The 25,061-nt window shown below is 33.9% G+C and overlaps 1 protein-coding gene across 1 annotated transcript in view; it reads right to left on the reverse strand.

Moving 5' to 3' along the window:
- MAN2A1 (mannosidase alpha class 2A member 1) overlaps window positions 1-25,061 on the reverse strand; it is a 100,919-nt gene that overhangs the window by 33,286 nt on the left and 42,572 nt on the right. The window contains exons 10-15 of the mRNA XM_015849447.1: window positions 23,686-23,871; window positions 22,796-22,910; window positions 20,728-20,795; window positions 4,861-5,026; window positions 3,386-3,622; window positions 3,102-3,224 (exon numbers count right to left, since the gene is read on the reverse strand). Of these exons, the coding sequence (XP_015704933.1) occupies window positions 3,102-3,224; window positions 3,386-3,622; window positions 4,861-5,026; window positions 20,728-20,795; window positions 22,796-22,910; window positions 23,686-23,871 (895 nt within the window). The remainder of the gene's footprint in view (window positions 1-3,101; window positions 3,225-3,385; window positions 3,623-4,860; window positions 5,027-20,727; window positions 20,796-22,795; window positions 22,911-23,685; window positions 23,872-25,061) is intronic.

Below are 25,061 nucleotides of genomic sequence, written 5' to 3' on the forward strand. Positions count from 1 at the left end.
TAGCAGCATTTGCTGCTGTAAGAGCTAGAGACTATAATCAGGAAATCAAGTCCAACCACAGAGTTGAGGGGAAAGCATGAAAGGGGACAGGACATGGTGAAAAATTCCAGCACTAGGGATCCTGCTGGATGAAAACCTCCTATTACAAATTCTGAGAGTGTGTAAGTACATACAGTACGTATGTATGTACATACGCACAGCTGCCTAAGAGAGATTTCCCCAGTTTGGGCATATCTAAGAAGTCAATTTTATTGAAAAATTATTCTGTAAAGCAAGAAAAAGAACCATGCACATCGATCCCACAAACAGTTAGCTCTGACTCTGGGAAAAACCACTTTGTTCTGTTCCTTAGTGATATTGACCACAGCCTGTGAGTAGGTAATCATAAATTGATTTGTCTTAAATACATAAAACAAAATACAGTGAACAATTTTAGCCTGTTTATAGAACAGTGATGCTTCACCCCAGATCAAACAGATTCACAGAGTTTATCATTTTCCACAAAATCAAAAAAGAAAAACTATGTTTACAATTCATAAACAGGATGTACTACTGTGTGTTTGTTGTGATGTGCAACAAAAAGGTCTTCTCCTCCAAAACTCGATATTGTCTGTCAGCAAAAATGTCAGCAGCACTGACATTTTAAAAATTTAAGATACCGCCTTTATTTTTTGCTTTATCTTTTGCTTCTGCTCTACTTTGCAGAAAATACATACATATGAGATGAGCACTGTTTTATCTCTACAGCTGCATGATAAAGAGTTAATTAGAAGGTTACAGACAGAGGGTTGTGGTCAATGGCTTCATGTCCTGGAAAAGGCAGGTAATGAGGAGTATCTCTCAGAGGCCCATCTTGGGACAAGTACTCTTTAACATACTTATCAGTGACACAGACAACAGGACTGACTGCACTCTCATCAAGTTTGTTGATGACATTTTACTACACCACTTGGACACCCACACATCAAAGAGTCCAGATGGGATCCACATAAGGGTACAATAAGAGCTGGTGCAAGGACCTGCCGAGCCACTTTCAATAACATGCCAGCAGTCTCAGCTAAGTGGGGAGGTCCCAGATGACTACAAGTGACGCCCATCTACAGGAAGGACAGGAAGGAGAAATAGGGGATTAACTGGCCTGCTATTGTGATCTACATACCAGGGAAGGTCATGGAAGCAGACCTCCTTGAATGCCATCACATGGCACACGCGGAACAACCAGCTGAACAAAGCCATTCCACAAGGCTAAACACTGTGTGCTGCCTCTGACTGTCAAACTTACCCCAGGTCATAAGGAACAGGATAGAAACAGTGCTTAAGCACTGGAAGAGGCTGTCCATGGAAGCAGTGGATTCACCGTTCTTGGAGGTATTTAAGAAACATATGGATGCAGAATTTAGGGACACGCTTTAGCAGTGGATTTGTGATGTTATGTGGATAATTGGGTTTGATGATCTCATGGGCCTTTTCCAACATCAATGATTTTATGACACACTTTTTGTAATTCTTTTTGTAAAACATGGGGAAAAAAACCAGAAAAGTATCACATACTCAGGATGAAGAAAACTGCTAATATATGATCCTACTGCCACTTCTCACAAGGACTTATAAAGTGCTAGATAATCCACCTCACACTGAGAATCCTGAACAGATGGCATTTCTTTTAAGAAAGGAAGTATTAGTTGAAGATGCTTTAGAAACTATGATAAAATCGCATTCTTATTCCCAGTGGGCTAATTATTGTTATTAAAATTCTAACCAAATGATTCTGCTTGTATAAGGATGAAGTAGACTTTTTTTAAAGTATCACGATTTCATTTTTATTCTACAAAAATCTGAGCACACCACACTTCATCTTACATAAAAATGTAGTTCTATTCCACTGATCATAAAAATCCAGTGTGTATGTTATTTTCTAGCTATACATCCACTCATATAATACATTCCTTTACTCATGACAGTTCTTGAGCAAAAGACAAAGTAGCATTTAAAATAAAACAGTGAAGACGTTAAAAATATAGCTGATGAAAAAAACAAACAAACAACAAACTGTTTTTGCATATTGTTTGGGTATTTATCAACCAAAATCTCTGACATTTGGCATTTAAGATTGAGCCCTGTTGAACATAACTGATAAAAACATTTATGTAAATCAAAACTGCCAACTGGCAAATCTTAAACAGAATGTTTCTAAGAGAGACTGCTAAGGGAAAAGGAAATGATTCTGTCCAGTTCTAGACTGATTCATGCATAACACAACAGAATGGTTACCACTGCATATTTCCTATAGGGCTAACTCAAATCTAAGTTGATTTTATAAATTCAATTTTATCCCCTCCAGAAGATGTGCAGAAGACATATGTTGCGAACCACCAAGCTTCTTAAAACAGTTCATTATCTTTATCATTTATTTTCTAAAATATCACTGTTCCCCATTCCAAAAGTGCCACAGTGGATTTCTCTTGGTTATACAAAGCCAGCTTAAAAACACTGCCATTTCTGAATTTCCAACTAGAAAAAAAAAAAAAGGAGTATTTTGCTGCCTTCCAATAATTATGAAGTTAAAACAGTGATGGGCAAGTGAACACCTTAACCAGAACAGATGCTTAGCTTGCTGTTCTCTGTGTATATTCATCAGCAGGGACTCTGCATCTTAACTGCTGTATTAACCTACATGTACAAATCCCAATTAAAAAGTACTACACCCTGAACTGGAAGCTCCTCAATCGCCACCACCAAGAAACTGGGAAAGTCGATCAATCGGTATCTCCTATACATTTTAACATGTAAAGTGAAAGTGATCTTACAGCCTATGAAGAGTCACATCTCGCTGAATTTCTTGTGAAGTCCAGCATCTTATATTCTTAACTGAATCAAATATTTTCCATACTTTTGTGCTTTGAAAATAATACTTTCCTTTTGTTTTTAAATCCAAATCCAAGACTAAGAAGAAGGAAGTTATACCAATCATTTCAATAACTGAGGTGATTATATACAGTCACAAAGACATATCTCAGAGTTTGCAAAAACTGTTTATCTAAGTTGTATTTGCAGAAGGCTTCAAATGACTACAAGATTAGAATCTCCATGCAAAGTTTTACCTTGGCATCTCCATCTGGTAAGAAGAGATAAGCTCCGCTCTTATCACGATTACTGGTAGTTCCATACCAAGCAAATTCCACCTTCACTTGATGGTTTTTACCATCCTCTTTTGTATTTATTTTCTAAGGACAGAGAATCATGATTGAAATAGGCAGAGTTAAGTTTCCACAAAAAAAGAGTAAAAAGTATGATAAACATATAAAGAAATATATATATAAATATATATAAAGAAACATATAAAGAAAATTATTATAAAGATAACATACATTGTTATGCAACATACCTCCAGTAATCCAGATATTCCAGAAAACCAGAGTTTCATGTAAGAATTTTCTAAAATTATATTATCCACAGAATTTGGCATTTCTTTTATCTTAAAAAATCTGTCTGGCTTCTCCTGAACGCTATCTCTTCCACTCAAATATATGTTATAGTCTGCTAAAATTGCTTCTGAACTTGGAACTTCCAAAAGCTGGTAAACTCCAATCCCCAAAGGTGGTAGATGTGCCAAGAAAGAGACCTGTTGGGAACAAAGAAGAAGCCATTTCTAGAAACATGAAAATATTAACTTCTTATAGTGAAGATAAGCTCAAAATGAATCCTGCAACAAGAAGTAAATGAATATGAAATTATAACTGGTATTAAATTAATAATAATTAATTATTATTATCATATTATTATTTTTATAATAATATAATATATATTATATATATAATATACATTATATATAATATATTATATATTATATAACATATTATAATAATAATATAATTATTATAATAATAATAATTATTATTAAATAATAATAATAGTAATTAAAATCTCAAATACATGAAGAAGTAACAAACAGAAGTCTCTATCACTGACTGACTTAATATCAAAACCACTTACATAATGCAATGATTATGTGATGTGCAGTTCTGAGTAAATATGCTTTTCATTACAGATATGCTTACAGATATCAACTGAATATGAACTCTACATACAACCAAAAATGCAGATAAAAGTTCACAAATTTAAACAGGAAATTAAAGCAACCACATTATATTTTGTTTCTATTTGTTTAGAAATAGAAAGTCACCTGCACAAAACAGTAATAGTAAAAACTAACCCTCTCAAAACAATTTGTTTAGAGTTTGAGTTACAGATATCTAATTTTATTCCTTCTTTTCTGTACCTTGTCTGATTACCACACAGCGTTAGTTACCAAAAAAAATAACTGAATTATCTTTAGTGTGTTTCCACAGTGACAATAACGACATGAAAGACAATCCAGGTTTTAGAAAGCCATAACGATTTTTATAAGCAAGGTATGCAGGCTTTTCTTCATCGCTGGCAAAAATGCATAGGTAATGCTGGTGACTACATTGAAAAATCATGTTTTGTAGCTGAGAATTTCCTCTATCAAATAGTGTTATGGTACTCTCTGCATATGTTGTAGATTCCACAGAAATAAGCAGGAGGCATTACTCGCATAGTAAGTAGATGTTTAATAATTTATCAGCTTAAGAAAGACTTCTAATTTATGTTAAATACGTCCTTTTTTTTCCTTGAAGTGACAGAATTAATGTCATTACCTACAGAAGACAGAAATGACAATGTTTGGAGTTTATATTATTATATTAATTTATATCAATGTTTCACTTTATTTGACTGTGGATCTACAGTATCTGTTGAATAATACATATATATAATATATATAATAATATATATATATATATATATTTATTTATTTTTTCCCCACTTAAAGCAACATACCTGATAGGCTTCTTGTGATACTGTAGTAGCTCCATCCCAAACAGCACTAATCTGGACAGTAACGGGTTTTCCCAAAGGAGATAATAATTTAACTCTGGGTGAATTCACGATGACCGAGACCACTGAAAACCTCTCCTGTTCAGTAGGATTGTAAATCAAAAGATACCTGCAAAAATATATTTTTCAATTTATCTTTTGGCAAAGAAGCTCCCTGCTTCAGGTTTAATACTACTACACATACATTGTACATACAGAGGTTCAAAACAATGTTAGAACAACAGGTACGTATCACAACAAATAAATATGCAAAACAACCAAGAAACAATGGATATTTAACATCAATTCTTGGAAAGTTCCTTTCCCTAATGCTTTTAGTTTCCAGATCCTAGAATAATTTTGAAAACACTGTACAATCAAAATAGATGACTTTCATATCGTAACTACCAGCTTCTTTCTATAAATAGTTAAAAGTATTAAAACATAGGTTATTTCAAGTGGATTTTTCAGGCTGAGCTTTTAAAATCTTAACTACCCTTAAACATACCTGACTCATATCTTTCAAGGAAGCTAGTTTATCTTTGGTATAAGGGAAAATTCATAATTGTTTAAATTATAAATTAACACAATTCTCTATGAAAACTGAGTGTGTATACACTGAATTAGCTCCAAACCCCAAGCCTGTCTGTGGCAGAGTCCTGGAACTAGATGATCTTTAAGGTCCCTTTCAAACTAAGGCACCATAGAATTCTAGACAATCCTAGTAGGTTTTTCTGCTAGTATTTCTCCTAGTACAGGAGAGATAATTTGTATGCAATAATAGGCCTGCGCTTGCATTTTGGCACACAGTTTAGATCATTAACCAAATAATTTCACTTGAAACTGAAAAGAACAATTGTAAAGTGTTGTTTGCTTTTTCTCTTACCATTTCACATATATTTAGATACTGAAAAGTAAGACAGTACCAGAACATTTGTGCCTCACACATTTGTAGGACTAGGACTAACACTGCATTTCTCATCTTCTCATTGCCAACCTCCAAGAGCATGCAATTTTCAACTTTTCCCAGATGTTTCTCTCTGTTCACTTCTGTTCACTGTCTTTGACAATACAAAAACATTCTTGCTAAAATTTATAATTACTTCTTCAATTCGATGTTTCCACCATAAAACAAAGTTTACTTTTCATGAAAACTTATCTTTCATTGGGTTCCACAATACTTCCTTCATAATTATGAAATCCTCCCTTCAGAATTTCTGAAGTAGAATGTCCCCATTTTCTCTGCCATTTTATATACAAATTTCTCAGGATTATGTGAGTGGTTTTCTCTCTTGCCTCGTATCTTTTCAACTACCATTCTCTCTCATACCTTAACTTCAAGTTCAATTATCATCTTCAAACTCTAACATCCAAAGAACAAGTTACTTATACAATAGCTAAACCCCTCAAACCACTGTCTTTCCCATCTAAATCAGCTGAGGGGCCCTCTACACAAGCACCACAGGAAAGTGAGGTCTGCTAGCAGGTTTGATGTTATTTCAGCAAAGTTCAGACAGTAGACAGAGAAATACTGAGATTATATATCACATAGTGAAACAGCAAGATTCCCAGACTGAGAGACAGCAGCAAACTGCTAAGAGTTGATGAGGAAGCATGAATTTTAACTCCTTGTTTTGAGAGAAACTACTTATACAATCTTTACCAAAATTTAATCCTCCGTTAAACTACAGATGTAATGCAGATGCACAAGGAACTTCCTTCCTCCTTCATACTGCTAAATCTCATCCACTCTCCTTGCACTCTGTACCTTCATTTTCATTTATTTCAATATTACTCTAATCTCAACAAATGCAGTTTTACTCCATTGATACTGAGAAGGCTTATGAATGCTTACCAGGCTACCACTTCCCACTCTGCACTGTCTCCTTTCATTTGCATCAAACTCTGGCTCTTCTTTTCAATCTCACTGTTCTACAATACCACTCTGTTACCTCATAATCAGAAGGAAAGCTCAACTTCAACTTCTCAGTTGTGGTATAAAAAAAAATCGAGGCTATAATAGATTTTTTTTTGGTATTAAGATGCTTCAAATAGCCTGGCATAAATAGAATGAGCATCCAACAAAACAAAAACAAAAACAAAAAAAAAAAACAAACAAAAAAACCCAAATGTATCTGTTTAGCTCCTAACTTGAAGCTTCCTGTACGGAATTATTGTTAAACTATGAAACTATGAGTGCTGTCCATATAAACTATTTTCCTTGTATCTAGTCATGGTAAACTAACACAAAAAGCACACCGGGACACTTCTTTGGCCTGATTTTATGATGAAGACTCCTAACAAATGAGACAATAGTTAATATTATTCCAGGTGAGCTTTTGAAGTCCTCAACAACTTCTGCATGATTTTTTGACACCCTTCTCTACAACTGGGTAGGTTACTGATACAACTCTTACATCACTGAAGATTTTAAACTTTAACGTAACTGTTGTATTGGTTTGTATACTGTAATAAAAGAGCATAAAAACTGTCAGGAACAATTCAAATAAAAGAGACAATGCAGCACAAAAGCTCAAGAGTATACCAACATCCTCAACTATCAGAACATTACAGAAATATTCTTTCTATACATGGGCAATCCAGTAAGTAAAATTCTTACAATTCCTTTTCAGTAATACTATTTAACTGCATTAAAAGCAAATTATCCTCTACATGAATAGGATTTCCATATGAAAACATTCCCAGCGATTTCCCATGTCTTAACAACTGGCATATAATCACCATATTTAATCCAACTACCTCTTGGGTAAAGACCCTTATGCTTTATATCCTCTTGAATCAATGTATCTTAAGCGTATTATGTACTTGTAAAGTGATGCAGCCATAAAAGGTAGCAGTGGTAGGACAGACTTTCAGTAGTAGTGATAAAGGAACTTAGTCTAGACGACAGCATTCTTCTCTCCAACAAGACTGGAGTATTTACACTAAGTAAGATAATAAATACTGTGCATATGTAAAAGCACTGATTAATATAGTTTGTGATATTTCTGAAGTACCATTCAAGGTTTGTTGTTAAATAACATTCCTCTGCACCTACTTTCAATTCTATATGCAACAAAAAAGCCGCATGTTTCAGTTAAGCTCTGTCATTACAGAGAACATCACCCACAAATGCAGCATACAAGTGCTTAGTATGTTAAGATTACATTACTTAGAGAAACAATACGATGGTATGTAAAGGTTTTCTACTCCAGATTTCAAGGCAAGAATGAAAAGTTCCAAAGTGGCAAACTATTATTCAGGGTACTGCTTTTTGAAAATAGAACCAAGAAAACTGAGACAGGGGAGGTTTAAGTTAGATACTGGGAGGAAGTTTTTCACACAGAGGCTGGTGAAGCACTGGAACAGGTTGCCCAAAGAGGTTGTGGATGCCCCATCCCTGCAGGCATTCAAGGCCAGGCTGGATGTGGCTCCGAACAGCCTGGTCTGGTGGTTGGTGACCCTGCACATAACAAGGCAGGTTGAAACTGGGTGATTATTACGGTCCTTTTCAACCCAAAACATTCTATAATTCTATGATTTTTTTTTAATGCCTACTGAAAAATTTCAGGAAAAAAAAAAAAAATCATCAAGAAGCACAAGAATGGCTAAAAAGATAATCAGCATTTCCTTCACTTATTCCAGAAGAAAATGAATTCTGAAGCTATTTTAAGATAAACTGCACTGAAGTAAAAATAAATATGTAACTTTACAAATATAACCATGGCCAATTGTTTCATGCAGAGACCATATACCCCATCTGCGCATCAGCAGGAGGAGTAAACTGCCCTCAATTTATTCATTCTCAAAAATGAGAAACAGCTGCAGACCTGAGCTCTTACTCCTTAATAGAATAAATACCTGATATATAAATATTTGCAATGTCCAAAAAGCAGATTCTGACACCTACCTATCAGACATTTTTTGAAAGACACCCATGAATTTTCTGATCCTATATTTACCCGTGTCTCCGAAATCCAAAGTGAATATCTAAATCATATATGCATGATGATTTTTTCCTACATAACATAGCATATGGCATTAATAAACTCTTGTCCTAAACATGGACATTCAAGCTTCAAAGAAAATGTTGAGTAGCTTATTCTGTACAAAAAAAAGTAATTTTTCTGTGAAATATTTTCACAGCCATAGACAACTCCAATTCTTTCTTCGCATACTAAAATAAATTATCAAGAATACACATAAAGGAGTTTAGCTACATCCATAGTTAAAATGTGGAAAATGTAGATTTAGGTTTCTTAACAACTTTAATCATAATCTTCAAAAAGTCCAGTACAGCAATTATTTTTTTTTAAACTAAAAAGTTATTTTGTTTCACTAATGTGAATAAATATGTGTATATGCAAATATATACACACACATATATATATATCAATACCTGCATGCATTCACTGGTAAAACCTTCAACAATTACCATTCTTTTAATGCCTACTTCATAAGTGATGCCTTTAACTGATATGACAAACCAGAATTAATACTAAAAACTCAAACTGTAGTGACAAAGCACTGTTTCAACAACCACCTCTTCAAGAGGCTACAATGTACAACAACTTAGTCTACCAGCCCGCATTACTCAGTTACACAAGTTTATTTTGAAAATCTACAATTACTATAGATACTCTTTAAGAACTACAAATCACTGAGCATCTACACAAAAACACTGGCAGAAATGAAAAACAACAACATGTATTGAGTTACTAAGTTGTGTTCACAATTCTTATTGTCTTTTACATGAGAATCAAGACCTTCTTAGAAGTATAACTAAAGTGACTTTTCTGGTTATGGGATGCTTCCCTTTTTTTCTAGAGCTGTTTGTGCTTGCATTCATTTCTGTTATATAGCAATAAAGGTAGAAAAATAATTATTTCAAAAGGATTAAGGTTTTTTCCTACAACTCCATCAGTTTCTAAACTGAGCTTTAAAAGTACTAAAAATTCGACAGTATTTAAAGATATCTTTCAGTCCTAATCAAAACTTATTTAACAAGAAAGTAAGGTAACAGAGTTTAGAGGAAGTCGCTCAAAATCTCATATATGAAAATCGTGTTACAGAAATTACTTAAATCTGATTCATGTTTGTTTCAAAGAAAATTCGACTCTGCAGGTATTATTTCAAATCTTTTTCCCACGTGCAACAAGAATATTTACCTCTGAAATGCAGATTCACAAAAAACACACTTTTTCCAATTTACATAACAAAGCACTGAAATATACGCCTCTGTATGTTAAGCTACCATCAATACCATTTGGCTCATAATTTTCTTTTAGAAATTTTCCTTTTAAACAGCAAACGGAGTCAAAATATAAAGAAATCAATTTATCAGATAATTTGAATTATGAAGTTCTTAAGTCTGTAACAAAACACTGAATGTACTTCTGCAGATATTCATGGATATCTGTCCAATTTTTGTTACCGATCAAAAAGTCATTTTCTTCCTAATTTATATTCAGGAAATAAATAAAAAACAATAACACCCAAACACATAACAACACAATAGCAAAAATGTTTCCAATATTAAGAGATTTAGGATATTTACTTCATAAATAAAACAGGATATGTACACATAGATATGGTATATAAGAAAAATATATAAGTGGGGAGGGGTAAAATGACAGTCTTCTAGTGTGTTAGGAAATATGCACTGGCATAGCAACTGATATTGCTGATAATGCTAGTAGTTAATATTTAGAATCAGAAACTTATCTACTTAGAGTTAAAAAAAAAAAGAAAAGAAGAAGAAGTATAACTCTGGGAACATTTAAGATGCAATACTGTTACTCAGGCAGCTCTTTCATGAGCAGAAATAAAGAAACACTCTTCCTTCATAGTAAATATGTCTGTCAGGTGTGAAAATGAAGTTTGTCAGAACAAAAAGTATTTATCCTAAGCAGGAAATTTACTTTGTATTAATGCAGATTTATTTTGTATTACTTTGCAGATGCATCAAGGGCAGCACTTAATGAGAGAGTTGTTCTCTCATTACAACAACTAGATCTCTGTAAAAGTCTATTTCTCTGGTTAAGCTGCTTGATCTCCAGGGCTCCATCCAACCTGGTCTTGAACACCTCCAGGGACAGAGCACCAACAGCCTCTCTGGGCAGGTGTTCCAGCACCTCACCACTCTCTCAGTGAATAACTTTCCCCTGATATCCAACCTAAATCTTCCCTCTTTCTTCTTAAAGGCATTCCCTTTGTCCCATCACTATCTACTGGAGTAAGAAGTAGATTCCACTTTTTTTTGTAATTCCCTTTTAAGTACTGGAAAGGCTGCAATGACCTCTTCAATCTGGCCTCTTAAAGAGGAATTCAGCAAAACCACATCTGAGAAATGCTGTAGCTACTACTCCAGAAGATGTCCAAAAGTGTCTACACTGAGTCGCAGGTCTAACACCCATTTTGGTGATACACATTTAAAACTTTCATTACTTCAAATTAAACAACATTTCTTCCAAACATCTCTTTCTTTCTTCCACTGCAATTGTAATATAACTGATTGTCTTTCTAATGAACCTCTAAGTGAAGTCTCATATTTCCAATTAATAGCCTGTTGAAGCTGAACAGATGATATTCATACAACACTTTGTATGGTTTCTTCAGCTTATTACTCATTTTTCTGCTAAGCATTCCCACACATTCATTTCCTCACATTTTCCAAAACTAGAATACACCATCTTTGCTGAAGCCTTCATCAACCAAAGTATAACACAGTATTTCAGCTTTATTTTACACAAAACGTTTCCACATAAATAATCCAAAGGCAAAATGGTGTTTGACACCATACAAATATTGCTCTCTGAATGTGATATTCTTCAATGCATTGACCCTTCCCACTTCCATAAGGGCTAGCTGGTTAGTCTACATTGTTTTTCCATGTGCTGTGCACTTCCACTTATCTGTTTTATTCAACTGTTTGATTACTAAACTGTTTCCGGTTTAAGAAAGTTTTAAATTCTAATCTTATACAGATTGTTCCCAGTATGACTTCAAATTTCGCTTTCTATTGAAATTCTATTTGATTAGCATGTGATAGATACAAACAGAAAGTATTCTGTGATTTTAAGAATTCATTTATTGTGTAGTTTTGGCCTCACTCTTCGCAAAAAGAAAAAAAAAAAACCAAAACAACCCTAACACCTCCACTGTCTTCTGCTAGATAATGATGTAACTTGAATACACACAAGTATGAGTGGTCTGATAAGCTAAGCAAACAGTCTTACCCTACACTGCCAGAGGAAAGACAAGTGTCCTCTCTGATTCTGATAGTGTCTCAAGGGACTTTTCATTTACTGTAGCTGGTGAAGGATCTAGTGAACAGCACTTCTGAGTACAGCTGAGGGGACGTGGGTTATTAGCAAGGTCTATCTCTTCTCCCAAGCAACAAACAATAGGACTCAACAAGGAATGGCTTCAAGATGTGCCAGGAAAGGCTTAGTTTGGATAAAAGAAAAATAAAAAAAACTTCACTGACATGGTTGTGAAGCCTTGGGACAGGCTGCCCAGGGTAATAACTGAGAAGAACAGTTGAGAATCTGTGATTCTGTGATCCCAGAAGGCATTTCAAAGACATACATAGGAACATGGTTTAGTGGCAGACTTGGCAGTGGTAGATTAATTTAACAGCTGGACTTGATTTTAGATGACTTATTCAACCTACGTGAATCTATGACCACATAAAGTCTAAAGATATCTATCGGCTTACTTAACATGATACACCTAATAATGGTGATATGCTCTGTATCACATCCATTTGTGCTTCTTGTAAATTTTAGACTGTCAATACTGTTACAAATGTAACAAAAATGAATTGTTATCTCAGCTATAATTTTCATAATCAATTGAACTCTTGAAGAATGTCTTAGATATTTACAACAAAATAATACATACAGATAAAGATTTTTCTCTTCCTAAAATGAAACCTGCTTTATGATTATGATTAGATCTTGAAGAACGAGTAAGAACTTGAAATTTCAGATAAACAATAGAATTTGAGTTGTCCTCAAAAGGTATAAAAACAAGTGAAATTGGAAACTACAATTCTTACGTCAATTTTTCATTACAGAATGAAACTGGTGACACAAAGAGATGCTATCCATGAATTAAATAATATCACAACAATTCAGTGGTGAATGAGCTAATGCAAAGTTGTTAAAATTACATATTCTCTGTAGAAGCCTTAAGGACTAACAGATTTGACTAATATACAAATAATTAAAAACAGTGATTCTGTGCTTAATAAAAGATTCCATGACTCTTATCCTGACATTTCAGAATTCTGAATTACTCCCTTAATGCCTTCCTAATGACAAATCAGAAGTCTTTCCTACAGTCATTAACAAAGGTAAGAGAACTCGCATACCTATAAATTCATCCTGCAACTACACAAATATATATTTATTATTTCTACAGCTCATGCAAAAGGCAAAAAATTAAGTAGGCTACAAGTATTTAATCCTCCTACTCTTACAGAAAACACAACCCTTGTGTGACTTTCTGGAAAATAAACTATTGGACACCCTCAAGTAAACAGCACTTACAATAAACACAGACCACAGCACAGTAAGAACTATAAATTTTGAGAACACATACACACACACACAAAAAACCAACACCAACCTAAGACACGACTTGCAAAATTCTAAGTACCTACTACGTACGCCAGATACATGTATTTCCTGTGACTTGGATGGATTCTAGTGGCACACGTTACCTAATTTGGAGCACAACACTACTCTCCAATTAAGGATAAAAGGATCAAGTCCAAAGGCACTATTTTAAACTTTTCTTTTACCACAAAGTTGTGAGGTCTGAAGTCCAAGATGGGCTTGAAGCCCCCTGACTTTTTCAGGATCAGGAAGTGCCTTCACTAAAATCCTTTCCTTGTTCTTCTTGTAGTGCAGGCTTTATAAATCTGCATTTAAAAGGGAAAAAAAATCTGATTCAGAAGAACAGAAAGACTTAATTACGCCATATCACTTCAGACTGCGCCTCAACAGACTTGGACTAAGAATAATATTGCCTCAAAGAAACTCCAATAAAAAGGCTGAACGGGCCAGAGCCTGGGGGAAGAAAATAAGGAAAGAATACACAAGCATTCGAACAATCTGAAGAAGAATGGCTCCTGCTTTCAAAACCCCTAGAAAAAGTATGTGTACACAATCCTAATTTTCCATTACTGCTCAGTTCTTTACTAGCATATTCCTTCATAGTGATCACAACTAGTGCTTATTTGGTCCTTTGGCTTTGTTTTTTATCAAAGAAAAAAAAAAAAAGACAACCAGTTTTTTTGTTGTTGCTGCACTGTTTCATTTTTTAACCTGTCCTTTTTGTTTTTTAGCCTATTCTTAATGCCTTTCATTACAGTGTCTTCAATGAAGTCCAGAGAACTATTTAACATCTAATTGCAGAATTTTTCTTTGCAATATTTGTTGTTAACTTCTAAAGCAACTTAAGCATTGAATACAATTATCTGATAAAGATAACTTCACACTACCACAACAATCCAAACAAAGATTGATGAAATGCTGCACATCATGCTGAAAATACTAGAACTTGGGCAGTTTTGAGAAGCTACAAAGATAAAATACTACAAAGTATATCATCCAGTTTTCTGACACAACTCTGCAAGCACGATTTCAAAAGACAGTAAACAAAATTACTCGCTGGTGTATAAACAGTATGAAACCTACAAACCTGATGAGTAAATGTTTGAAACCTAATTTGTAGACCATGAACTCAGAGATAGGGCAGTCATAACTGAGTTTTGAAAAACAAAGATCAATTCCACAAACAGCTTCTGAATGCAAATAACTGCAAATGAAAGCTGCCTTTTACTTCTCAATAGATAATAAATTTTTTTAACGATTCAGAAATGAATCTCAGTTTCTAAGATCTATGCCTTACATCAAAGCAGACCCTCATCCCTTAGTTTGTTTGTTTCACTTCAGAGTTCCCTATTAAAACTCATAATGAAGTGATGGTGCTCTTCCAGGTGGCAGTTCCAATAAACCTATGTATAATTCACATTGTCATGTGTGTACAGTACAAAACTCAATACAATAAAAATTGAAATCTCTGAAAAACACTTGTGACACTAAAGAAGGATTGAGAATTAAGGTACAGCACACTCTTTCACACTTTTCATCCCCTCTCCTGTCTGACTCTTAATGAAGAATTTCCCCTTTTTGGTCACGAAGACTGCTGCACAGCCATGTTCCACCTATGAAGCCCAGTGATTTTACTTGTTTTTTATCTGTTTCAAAATCACTGTCCCTATTAGAATGATTTTTACCTGGACTTTTATTTTATGCTGATGTCAACTGATGTGTCACAATTCAGATGTCTGAGTCACCCTGTGTCAGCTAAGCATCTCTCTGCTTTGGCACCAAGTTGGTGTTCATAAAAATCTGAAGATTCCATTTGTCTAAAAGACCTTGACAGAACCTGTTAATCACCTGAAATCTAGCAAACTGATCAGCCATAGATGAACACAGAGATTAACACTTTAATATATTTTAAAAAATAATCTGGCTGTTTTCAGTTTAAGCAGACACAGTCTTAGAAACTAAAAATATAGCTCTGCATACATTATCTCAAATGATTTTCTAGTTTCTGGCCTGCTCAAGGTACTGTGCTAAGAATACAAAAGCATAATTAAGAATTATTAACAGAATAAAACTCTCTTAAGGCTTCACTGAATGACCATTCATCCTATCCCTCACAGTTAGCAACACAGAAGTTATAATAAGAACATATTTGAGCACACCGCTATCACTACTTCGTCCAATTAAAAATGAAAAGGGAACTGTTTTTTATGGGGAAGAAGAATACTCATTAACAGCACATAAACTCCCACAAATATTTTTGGCATCATTTTAAATGCTACTGTATTCTTCCTTGTCTTCCCTAAAGATTTCCCACTCCACCACTGATCATTTTAAATACCCCTGTTTCAGCTGCCTTTCCCCCTCCCACCAAATCTTTTAATACTTAACTAGGGATACACAGCTTACATCAAAACACTGTTGACTAAAATCTGAAAACATAACCTGTTACCAGTCAGTGAAACAAGGAAAATGGCACAGATTTATTTCATCTCCTCAGTTTGGGGAAATAATAAAAAACGAACCTTTCTCTCACAAACTGGATATCACTAGAATACTTGGCTCTTTAAAACATCTCTAAAGAAATAATGGATCACAGTATAAATACAGTATATCCTATTTAGAATTAATACCCTGGGATTCTCTCCTAGGTTAACCATTTTGTTCCAAACAATTATACTAAATAATTCAAGCTGATACAGAGAACTGCTTCAGGTATTTGGCCATATATTACATTAACATGTAATCCCGTCTCCAGGAAATAGAGTAAACAAGTTACTAGGATATCTTGCCACCCATAATATTAATGTACCCTTCAGCAACGTTAACCAAACTGGTGGCAAGAAGTTAAGCCTTCCGTAATGGTCTCTTGACATTTAGAAAACACTGCCTCTGGCAGACTTGCCCCAAGAAGTAAGGATCGAATTTAAGAACAGCACTCTTAGCAGAAGTATGAAGCAAAAGCTGAAGAGCACATGCACAGGAACCATCCCTAAGGATGTTATTATAGAAATTGCTAATTTCACATCAGAATAAAAGTAATTCCACAGCTGGTTGGATATTATCTTGAGAAAGTTTTGTTTTCCAGATGGAAGCTACAGTCTTTCAAAAACCATGAAGCTTCTGTTTGTTTATACATTAAATAATCACATCAAGTCTCACAAGCAGAGCATGGCATTAATATCATCAGTTTCAGCTTTGTTTGCTTATTTAAAGCAAGTAAACTGAAGGATTCTGTCACAGATTAAATAGTATCTCCTTTTGAAAACAGTCTCCACTCTAGGAGATAAAAAAAACCAAACACAACAACAATGGTTTAAACTTCACTGATTTCCTTTCAATTCCTGAGAGTCTTAATTACTCTGAATTCTCTCATTCAGTCATAACAACATGCGGGACAAGGATCAACATAACTAGGAAGTCATTTCATGAATTCATGAAACAAGGAAACAAACAAGTGAAAAACCTTAGAGCATCTTTTAGCTAGCCTCACACATTAAAAATGAAAAATAAAGTAACAGTAAACACAGTTATTCAACTGTCTAAGAAGAAGCAGAAGTCTAAGCTAGCCATGGTAAGTCCACACATTTTTAACAAAGCTGAAAAACAACGAAACGATGTGCCTGCTAAGGAGAAACTAACAAAATGTAAAACATATCAAATGCTAGACCCTTATGGAACCCCAAATCAGGCATGAGAATGTCATACAGGAGGAGGCTGATCCTAAAACCTTTCAGAACATACCACAGAACCTGCAGGTTTCCATACTCCTAATTTTGAAAAGCCTTTCAGAGTAATCTCTTACGTTTTGCCTCTCCTTGAACCTCCATCTTAATTGTATTACCCAGTCTTTCACTGGATGACAGTACATTCACTACACAGACTTTTTTGCTGTCCATATGCATCCAAGCAACAAGAAGATGTAAAAAAAAAACCTGTCAGTTCACTAAATCCAGAAGTACTACATTGTTGATTTCTAGTGTTCCTAAAAGCAACACTGGAATTAAAAAATGAACTCTGACACAGCTCTTTCAGTTATGTGTGGCTTCTTTTTTCTTCTATTTGTCTTCTTTCTTATGTTCTATTATTTCCTTTAAGTGGAACAGTACTGAACAGCATCAGCAAAGGTTGACTTGTGGAATCAAACTCCATGACCACAAAGTAGTTTCTTTCTCTCCCTTGCTGTGGGGCCCTTCTCTCAGCCTTCAAAGTAATGACAGACCTTTTCAACTAAATTCTCATTCAAGTAATATTGTTCACAAAACACCACTCAAGTAGCCATTACTACACAAAGAATTACATAGGTAAGGGGAATAGAGGAGTACTGTCAAAATCTTACCTTATTAATATCTGGTATTTAATGAGTGTTTCAGAGTTTGTTTTGTTGGCTCTTTCTCCCCCGTTCATTATGTATTTAAAAGGGGTTTCATTAATTCACTAGGCTATAATTTCAGCACTCAAATGTCTGATCATAGGACCACTTCAGCGCTCCAAAGTAGAGAGTCGCATACTAAGATGTGACTTCTAAATACTTTATATAAATAATTTAAATACTTAAAAAAAACAAAACATTTTTGTTGCTGTTAAAGATAGATTCAGAAAAAGGTGGTGAAAGTACACTACAGAGAAATGAGATGTATACATGAGGTGCAAAGTAACACCAAATATAGTAGAAGTGACACCTTCTTGAAAGTAACTCAAAAGACAATTCTCATCTATACAACTGGAAGGAACTGTGTACTACAACTACTGAAAATCAGAATTATTTCTCTTTTTTTCCATGCAACCAAGTTGTATGTGCTCTTGCGTGCAGTCTGTCCAACCATTTTTCTGCATTTATTACTGAATTTAGCTATCAAGAACAGCGAGAAGAACTAAAAGGAAGACTGGACAAGAAAGAGGCAAAAGTATATAATCAATTACTTTCCTGATGAGCATCAGATTTGAAATTGACAATATCAGGACTAATTACAGAGATTCAAAAGAAAATATGAGTGTCCTATCAGAAGTCTATTTCTGTAAATCTATTATATGAATCCAAATACTGTAAGAATGATCAATTGAGTACACAGATATTTCTAAAGACCTTGACATGAAAATGTAAAACTACAAAAAGCCAAATATTCAGCCAATTCAAAAGAGGTAACAAATCATCAGTTACACTGACCTAACCTCCATCTCCCAGTTATGGCATATCATAACACTGGAAAGGTAAGAAACTTAGAGATTTTATGCTACCAACAGGAACAATAAAGATAACAAAACTTCTAATTGGAGAATCAGTTCATCTTTGAAATTTCAATATCTGAGTTTTAAACAAGGGAATCTTTAATACTAATTTATTTAATACTAATTTATGAAGTTGAATTACAGGCTGTATTGGAATAAAACAGCTTCCCAGGCAAGTCATGCAGATAATCACAGAATTCATATATTTACACAATTAAAAGTTGCTGTCTTAGCTAACACATCACCCTTTCACAATGGCAACAGTGTTAATGGAGTTTCAGAATAAAGAGATACCAGACTAAGCTCATCTTATAAAGAGAAAATTGAAGCATACATATATTCCAATAAAAACCTTAAAAGCAGAGGAAACATAAGGTACTTTATACTTAAGCGTTACTCTGAAGTTTTTTAAAACAGAAAGTCATTACAAAAAGGAAGGAGGTTTTCAGGCAGCATTAACAATATTACCTTGTCATTTTTCTCCTGCCATTTACAATTTACAATACCAGAAAAGTTAAAAATTGGCAGAACTTTTCCAACATTATCTTTTTCTTGGAAAGCTAAGACAAGTTCAGAGAACAATAGTAAGAGGCTCCTAGGGTACTATTAATTTTATAACAAAGAAGTTTAACATCTTTATCTGCTCAATATATAACTACAATTAAAAAATAAAATAAAATTCATTGAAATGCACTGACATCCAAGAGGGCAAAAAAAATTATTTAAGCATGCTATGCAGAAAGAGAAGTGGCACACTGGATGCAAACAAAAGACCTGGCAGGAAACAGGAGAAAGGTAGGTGAAATTTCAACAGCTAAAGCAGGCAGGGAAAGCAGAAGTGTTCAAATTATATTTAAATGGCAAGAACAGCTTGCTTCCAGACAAGTAAATGTTTATTACAATATCTATAATGCTCTACAAGAGAAGATTTTTGGAGAGATGTTTTGAAAAAATTGAAAAGATTAGTGAAATAAATAGGCATTTAGTTATTTTTAACCATTTTGGACAACAAACTTAAACTATTCAACATCTATCCAATCTGCAGAGACAAAAATTCCTACTAAAAAAAAGTTTCCAAGTTTACACGACTATCCTAGAGACTAGTTTTTATCAAAACTGTGAATACATACACTCACATTATATGCATTTAACTTCAGAGGACTGAACACAGCATCCTCCAAAGGCTCACGAGGACCAAAATCTTTTTTTTTTTTCCTCAGTTAGAATCTCTGAATAGCAATTGTTATAATAGTCGGTCACCTCCATGTGTTAGGCAAGCAAGTTTTATTAGCTTGCTGCTTGCCAGAAACAGGGAAATCAGACACTAAGATCAGAAAAAACAACACTCATTACTTTTAAATTAATCTTAAATCTCTTGTTTTATAAGAACAAACTAGCCTTGCATTACTTTACTGATAAGCAAACAGCTCTCGTATCCACACATCTTACTCACTATATTTAGATGAATTAGTCTTAATGTATGTCTAAGTTATTTGAGTTTGGATACTGAATTTTTATCGGGAAAGAATTAAGAATCATTACTAGACTGGAAACTTGGAATTAAGAGAAAACACAGATTGAAAAGTGACTCTTTAAAGATACACACATATATATTGTGATTTTTAGGCCCTACTAAAATTCATGATGCAATCCAATCAGGAGTAATTATGTTCAATTAATATTTTGCTGCTCTCAGTCATAATTTATTAAGAATTACAATGCTGTTAAAGCATATAGTAATCAGACTACTTCACTTGATGCAGATGAATTAGTGCAATGGGAGAAACTTCCATAAACTTAAAAAATGCTGTCCTCTTTCAAACAGACAAAATAACATCAGCATAACATGCTACACTGCATTGTACCTTTATTTAAAAGGAAAATCAGAAAATAATGCAACAGAATAAAAGCTACCAGTTAGTGGAGAAAACACATACTACTAAAAGAATCTCAGACACTAAATAATATATCAATTATTTACCTTGGTTGCGATGTCAGCTTTATAACTGTCTTGTGCGGCAAAGAATCTTGGGAAGACTGAACATCATCCTACAAGACACCATTTATGAATTAGCTTTTGAATACACTAATACATATTAGTTATATATAATATATAATATACAAAGAGACTCCTCAGCAGGGTCTGTTGGAATAGAACAAGAGAAAATAGTTTCAAGTATAAAGAAGGTAGATCTAGTTTAGACAAAAGGAAAAAGACTTCTCCAGTGAGGGTGGTGAGGCTGTATCAGGCCCAGAGCTACCTGATGTTGCATTGGATGTCCCTGTTCATTGCAGGAGAGCTGGACGAAATGACTAGATGACTTTTAACTTTAAAGTTTCTATGATTCTGTGATAGTATAATATGAGTTTTGTTGACTACACAAACTCTATGAAGTACAAAAACATGCTAGCTGTATCATAACTAGAACCCTGACTTAGCATATTACACAGAATGGTATCTTCTCAGAAAGCGTTTTGTAACTTTTATGGTTCAGACACAGAATCAGTAAAGATTTTGATGTATTTAATTCTGGCAGAAGAAGCCTTCACAGAATTCAGTCAGAAATCTTTGCTTCTATTAACGTCTGTTATTATTATTAACCCATATCAAATTGTAAGTACATGTTTTCATCCCCGCGTGCCAGATGTTGTTATCACCAACCTCCTTCAAACTCTGCAAACAGCTACACAATAGAAAGTTTCTACTTAATCGAAGATGTCCTATAATCCTCTATTTTTGTCACACAGACTTCAAGGTTAGTCTTCTGACAGATCTTGTCATAAATAAATCTTCAAAAGCAGTTTAGGGGTGTGTTTGATTTTTATGACATAAGCTTCTTCAAGCGTTGATCACCGTATATATAAATTCCTGTTTTTCACCAGTTTCTCTTTTCTCTAATACCAGCTTTAGTGAAATTAGGTAGCAATGAGATATTGCTATCACTTATTAGCTTAGTTTTTAAGCAAGAAAACAGCTGATCAGTACTGTTTCATTTTCATTAGATCATATAATTGTGACAGCTACAGAAGTTGCAACTGAAGTGAAAAGGCTCCCAGTACCAGAGAATACTTCAAAAAACACCCTTAAAAAATATTTTTCACATCAAACTATTGCCACATATATGAATGCTTTTGTTCTGCACCCAATTAAACAATACTATGTTCAGGGCTGATCTAATCAGTTGTGAGGGCTGTTCCTAAAGCACTGCCTCCTGCTTTATTGTGCTGGCCCACAATGTCAGAGGTCAATATGAATGCTGGTGGTATAGGGATAGGGGAGTGTATAGGAAGTATGGGAATATTAGGCTTATTAGATGCTTTAGATATATATGATAACATGTATACATATATACATAAACAGACTAAAGCATATAATTTTCAGACTAATATTGGTGTAACAATTCCTAAGATTATCTAGCCCTAAAAGTGGACAGTATGTGCTTAGAAAGGGGAAAAATTAAGAATACCGAAACAGTATTAGCTAGAGCCTTTCTTTAGGGTCTTCTCCATAAAGTGAGGCTCAGAATGATGTAGGGACATCCAATCCTGACTAACTTGAGTAGATTCTTGTTTACAATGAGCTCGGCTAAAGAAAAAAGCACAAGGCTTGTCCAGACTTTGTCCTGAAAATCTGGCTTGGATTTCATTCCAAGACAAAAATATTGTAAGAAAAAAAATTCTAAACAACCAGCCGTGTCAAATTACAGAACTGCACACTATTACATATTCATGCATTCCACCTGTACTCTATACTTCTGAAATTACCAACAAATGCAATTTGTAAGAAAATCTGAACACTCAGTTTAACTATGTCATTCATAATGTGGGGGGAAAAAAAAAGCCCAATTATTTAAGTTGTGAACTTCTTTTCAGCATCAACAGCTGAAGTTTTCACCTTTTATTTTACAGCATCTCCAGTATGAACAGTGGAAAGAAGGTTCTTGAACAACTATTGCCAGCAAATTTCAATCTGACCTTTCCCAGCCCACTCAACTGTATTGAAAATACTTTTTTTTTTTTAAAAGTGAAAATGAAGAAATATAGCTTACCATCTTAAGGAATGGAGATGATGTGTCATAATTATAAGCACCTTTATCCTTCAGGATGAGAATATGAGCAGAGTCAATTATCACTTTCTTCAAGTTCATTAGAGAATGGAAAAGCCTGTTAAAATTTTGAAGTAGCATTAGTTTTTATAAATAGTTTTCTGTCATTTATGCGGAATTATTTTCCTACTTTGCATTTTTTTACTCCACTACCATACCACAAAATGTATGCCCTCAAAGTACCATTATTTTATAAAATGTTAATCTTAGGGAAGTTTGCATTTTATATTTTTCATTTCCAATATCTGAAGTGTAGATTGGCCTGAAAAGTTGTTCTGAGTAAAGACTGTATTTAAACAGGATTAAAGAAACCATCAGAAACACAAAAATTATTCATTTAAATGATTACCATCACTTCCATTTTCTCAACTGATACGAAGTTCAAAGATTCTTAAATATACAGCTCTAATTTTAATTGTAAGTGAAGAAAACCTTTTGTTTTATCTCTCACAATAGAATGCACTGCACTAATTTATGTTTTAATCTGTTTTTATAGATAAATCGATTTTTTTTGAAATTTAAAAATATTCCCCTTGAACTCAGTAGGTTCAAAGACTACATTAAAGGCAACTTAAATAGCAATTAATAATAATCTGCTTAACAGACATGCTGAACCACCAACCAACAATCAAACTTAATAATGATTTCTATTCCAACAGGCAACAATTCTCCTATACAATACGATGCAGACACTGATGTATCTGATAATAACACACTTTTAGAACTCAGCATTTTGCAAACAGCAGTAAATGCGTACCTATTTACAATAAACGCTTTTATAAAAAACGTAATAGGAAAATGAGATTTAAGTGTATACATCTATATTAAATTACCTAGTGCCATAATCCACAACCACCCAATCTTTTGCTGTTCCTGTAATAGCATCATGATGCTGAAAGAGTCCAAGGTTCCTCCTAGCTTCTGTCAGCAATTTATAGTTATCCACTGAAGGAAATACACTCATCTTGTTGTATTTATGGGACTGTATCAAAGCCAAGGAGTAAAGGATCTCAGCTGTTCTGAAATTGTAGAGAAACATGAAATATTTTTAAGTGTTTAAAAAGCAAAATGCAAGACACATTTTACCTAAGCAATAAGCTTGCAAAATGCCACATCTTTGATCATATCTGGTTCCATGAGATCTTTAAACATTAACCTATTACATTCCAGCCAGCTGCTAACTTCAAACAGCTAAAAATCCAGACCGTACATCATCATCAAATACCTTTACACCTTTTAAGCTTTCTGCAATGCTTGTCAGTGATGGACAATAGTTACAGACTAAAATTAGATCACTGTAAAATTGCATTAGATTTTCAGAAATGTGATATATACAGATCAGATCTTGAAAGAAAAACACTGAAGATAGACTGTCTTACAGGAGATGTACTATTTTTATTTCAAAAAGCAACTATTTACAAAATAATATTGTCTTAAATAGGCTACTCTGTAAATTCTCCGTAATTTGAAAGTACCTGTATTTATACACACACACATAAATATATAAATAAAGGTATACTGTATTTTGTAATTTAAGTAAAATAGACTACCTAAGTGAATAAATCCACTCTAAATAGTCATCTGATATGTAGGATCTCTGGCTACAAAACAAATCCTAGACTGAACACAGTGAAAAGCCCTTTTATCCAATTTCTTATGCTAAAGCTCCTAGCACTAAATCATCACCATCAGGTTTCAACTAGTTTCATGAGGGCATGAATTTATTTCACAAAAATGCTGTAATTGCCAGCTATTCTGAATATCTAACAAAAATTTCTGGATATCATCTGTAAACTTTTTCTTATCTCTTCTTCCTAAAATATTAGGGTTCTGTTTTTAAAACTGAACTTTCCTCACAGTTAAAGCAAACCAAGAGGTTACGTACTACTAGTGTGAAATGAAAATAAATAAATAAAAATGCTTATTATTGATACAAATGTAAAACCCTGGATAAAACCCTGTATGAAAGATTTTCCTTACTTTTTAATGAACTTAGCCACTTTCTCTAGAAGGAACACTTTGAACTCTTTTGCCTTTGAGGAAAAAATGTGATTCTGCTTTATGGATGTGTCTTTTAGACACAGATTTTTCCTTTCAAGTCTCAGGGTTATTTTAAATAGTAGTATGGTTCAATGGTCTAAAAAGAAAGACACCCAAAAGAGAAACCAATAGTAATATCCCATTATATAAAAATTTAACTTAGAAGCAA

The sequence above is a fragment of the Coturnix japonica genome, chromosome Z (genome assembly GCF_001577835.2).
Source record: "Coturnix japonica isolate 7356 chromosome Z, Coturnix japonica 2.1, whole genome shotgun sequence".
In the NCBI taxonomy this organism is placed as follows: Eukaryota; Metazoa; Chordata; class Aves; order Galliformes; family Phasianidae; genus Coturnix; species Coturnix japonica.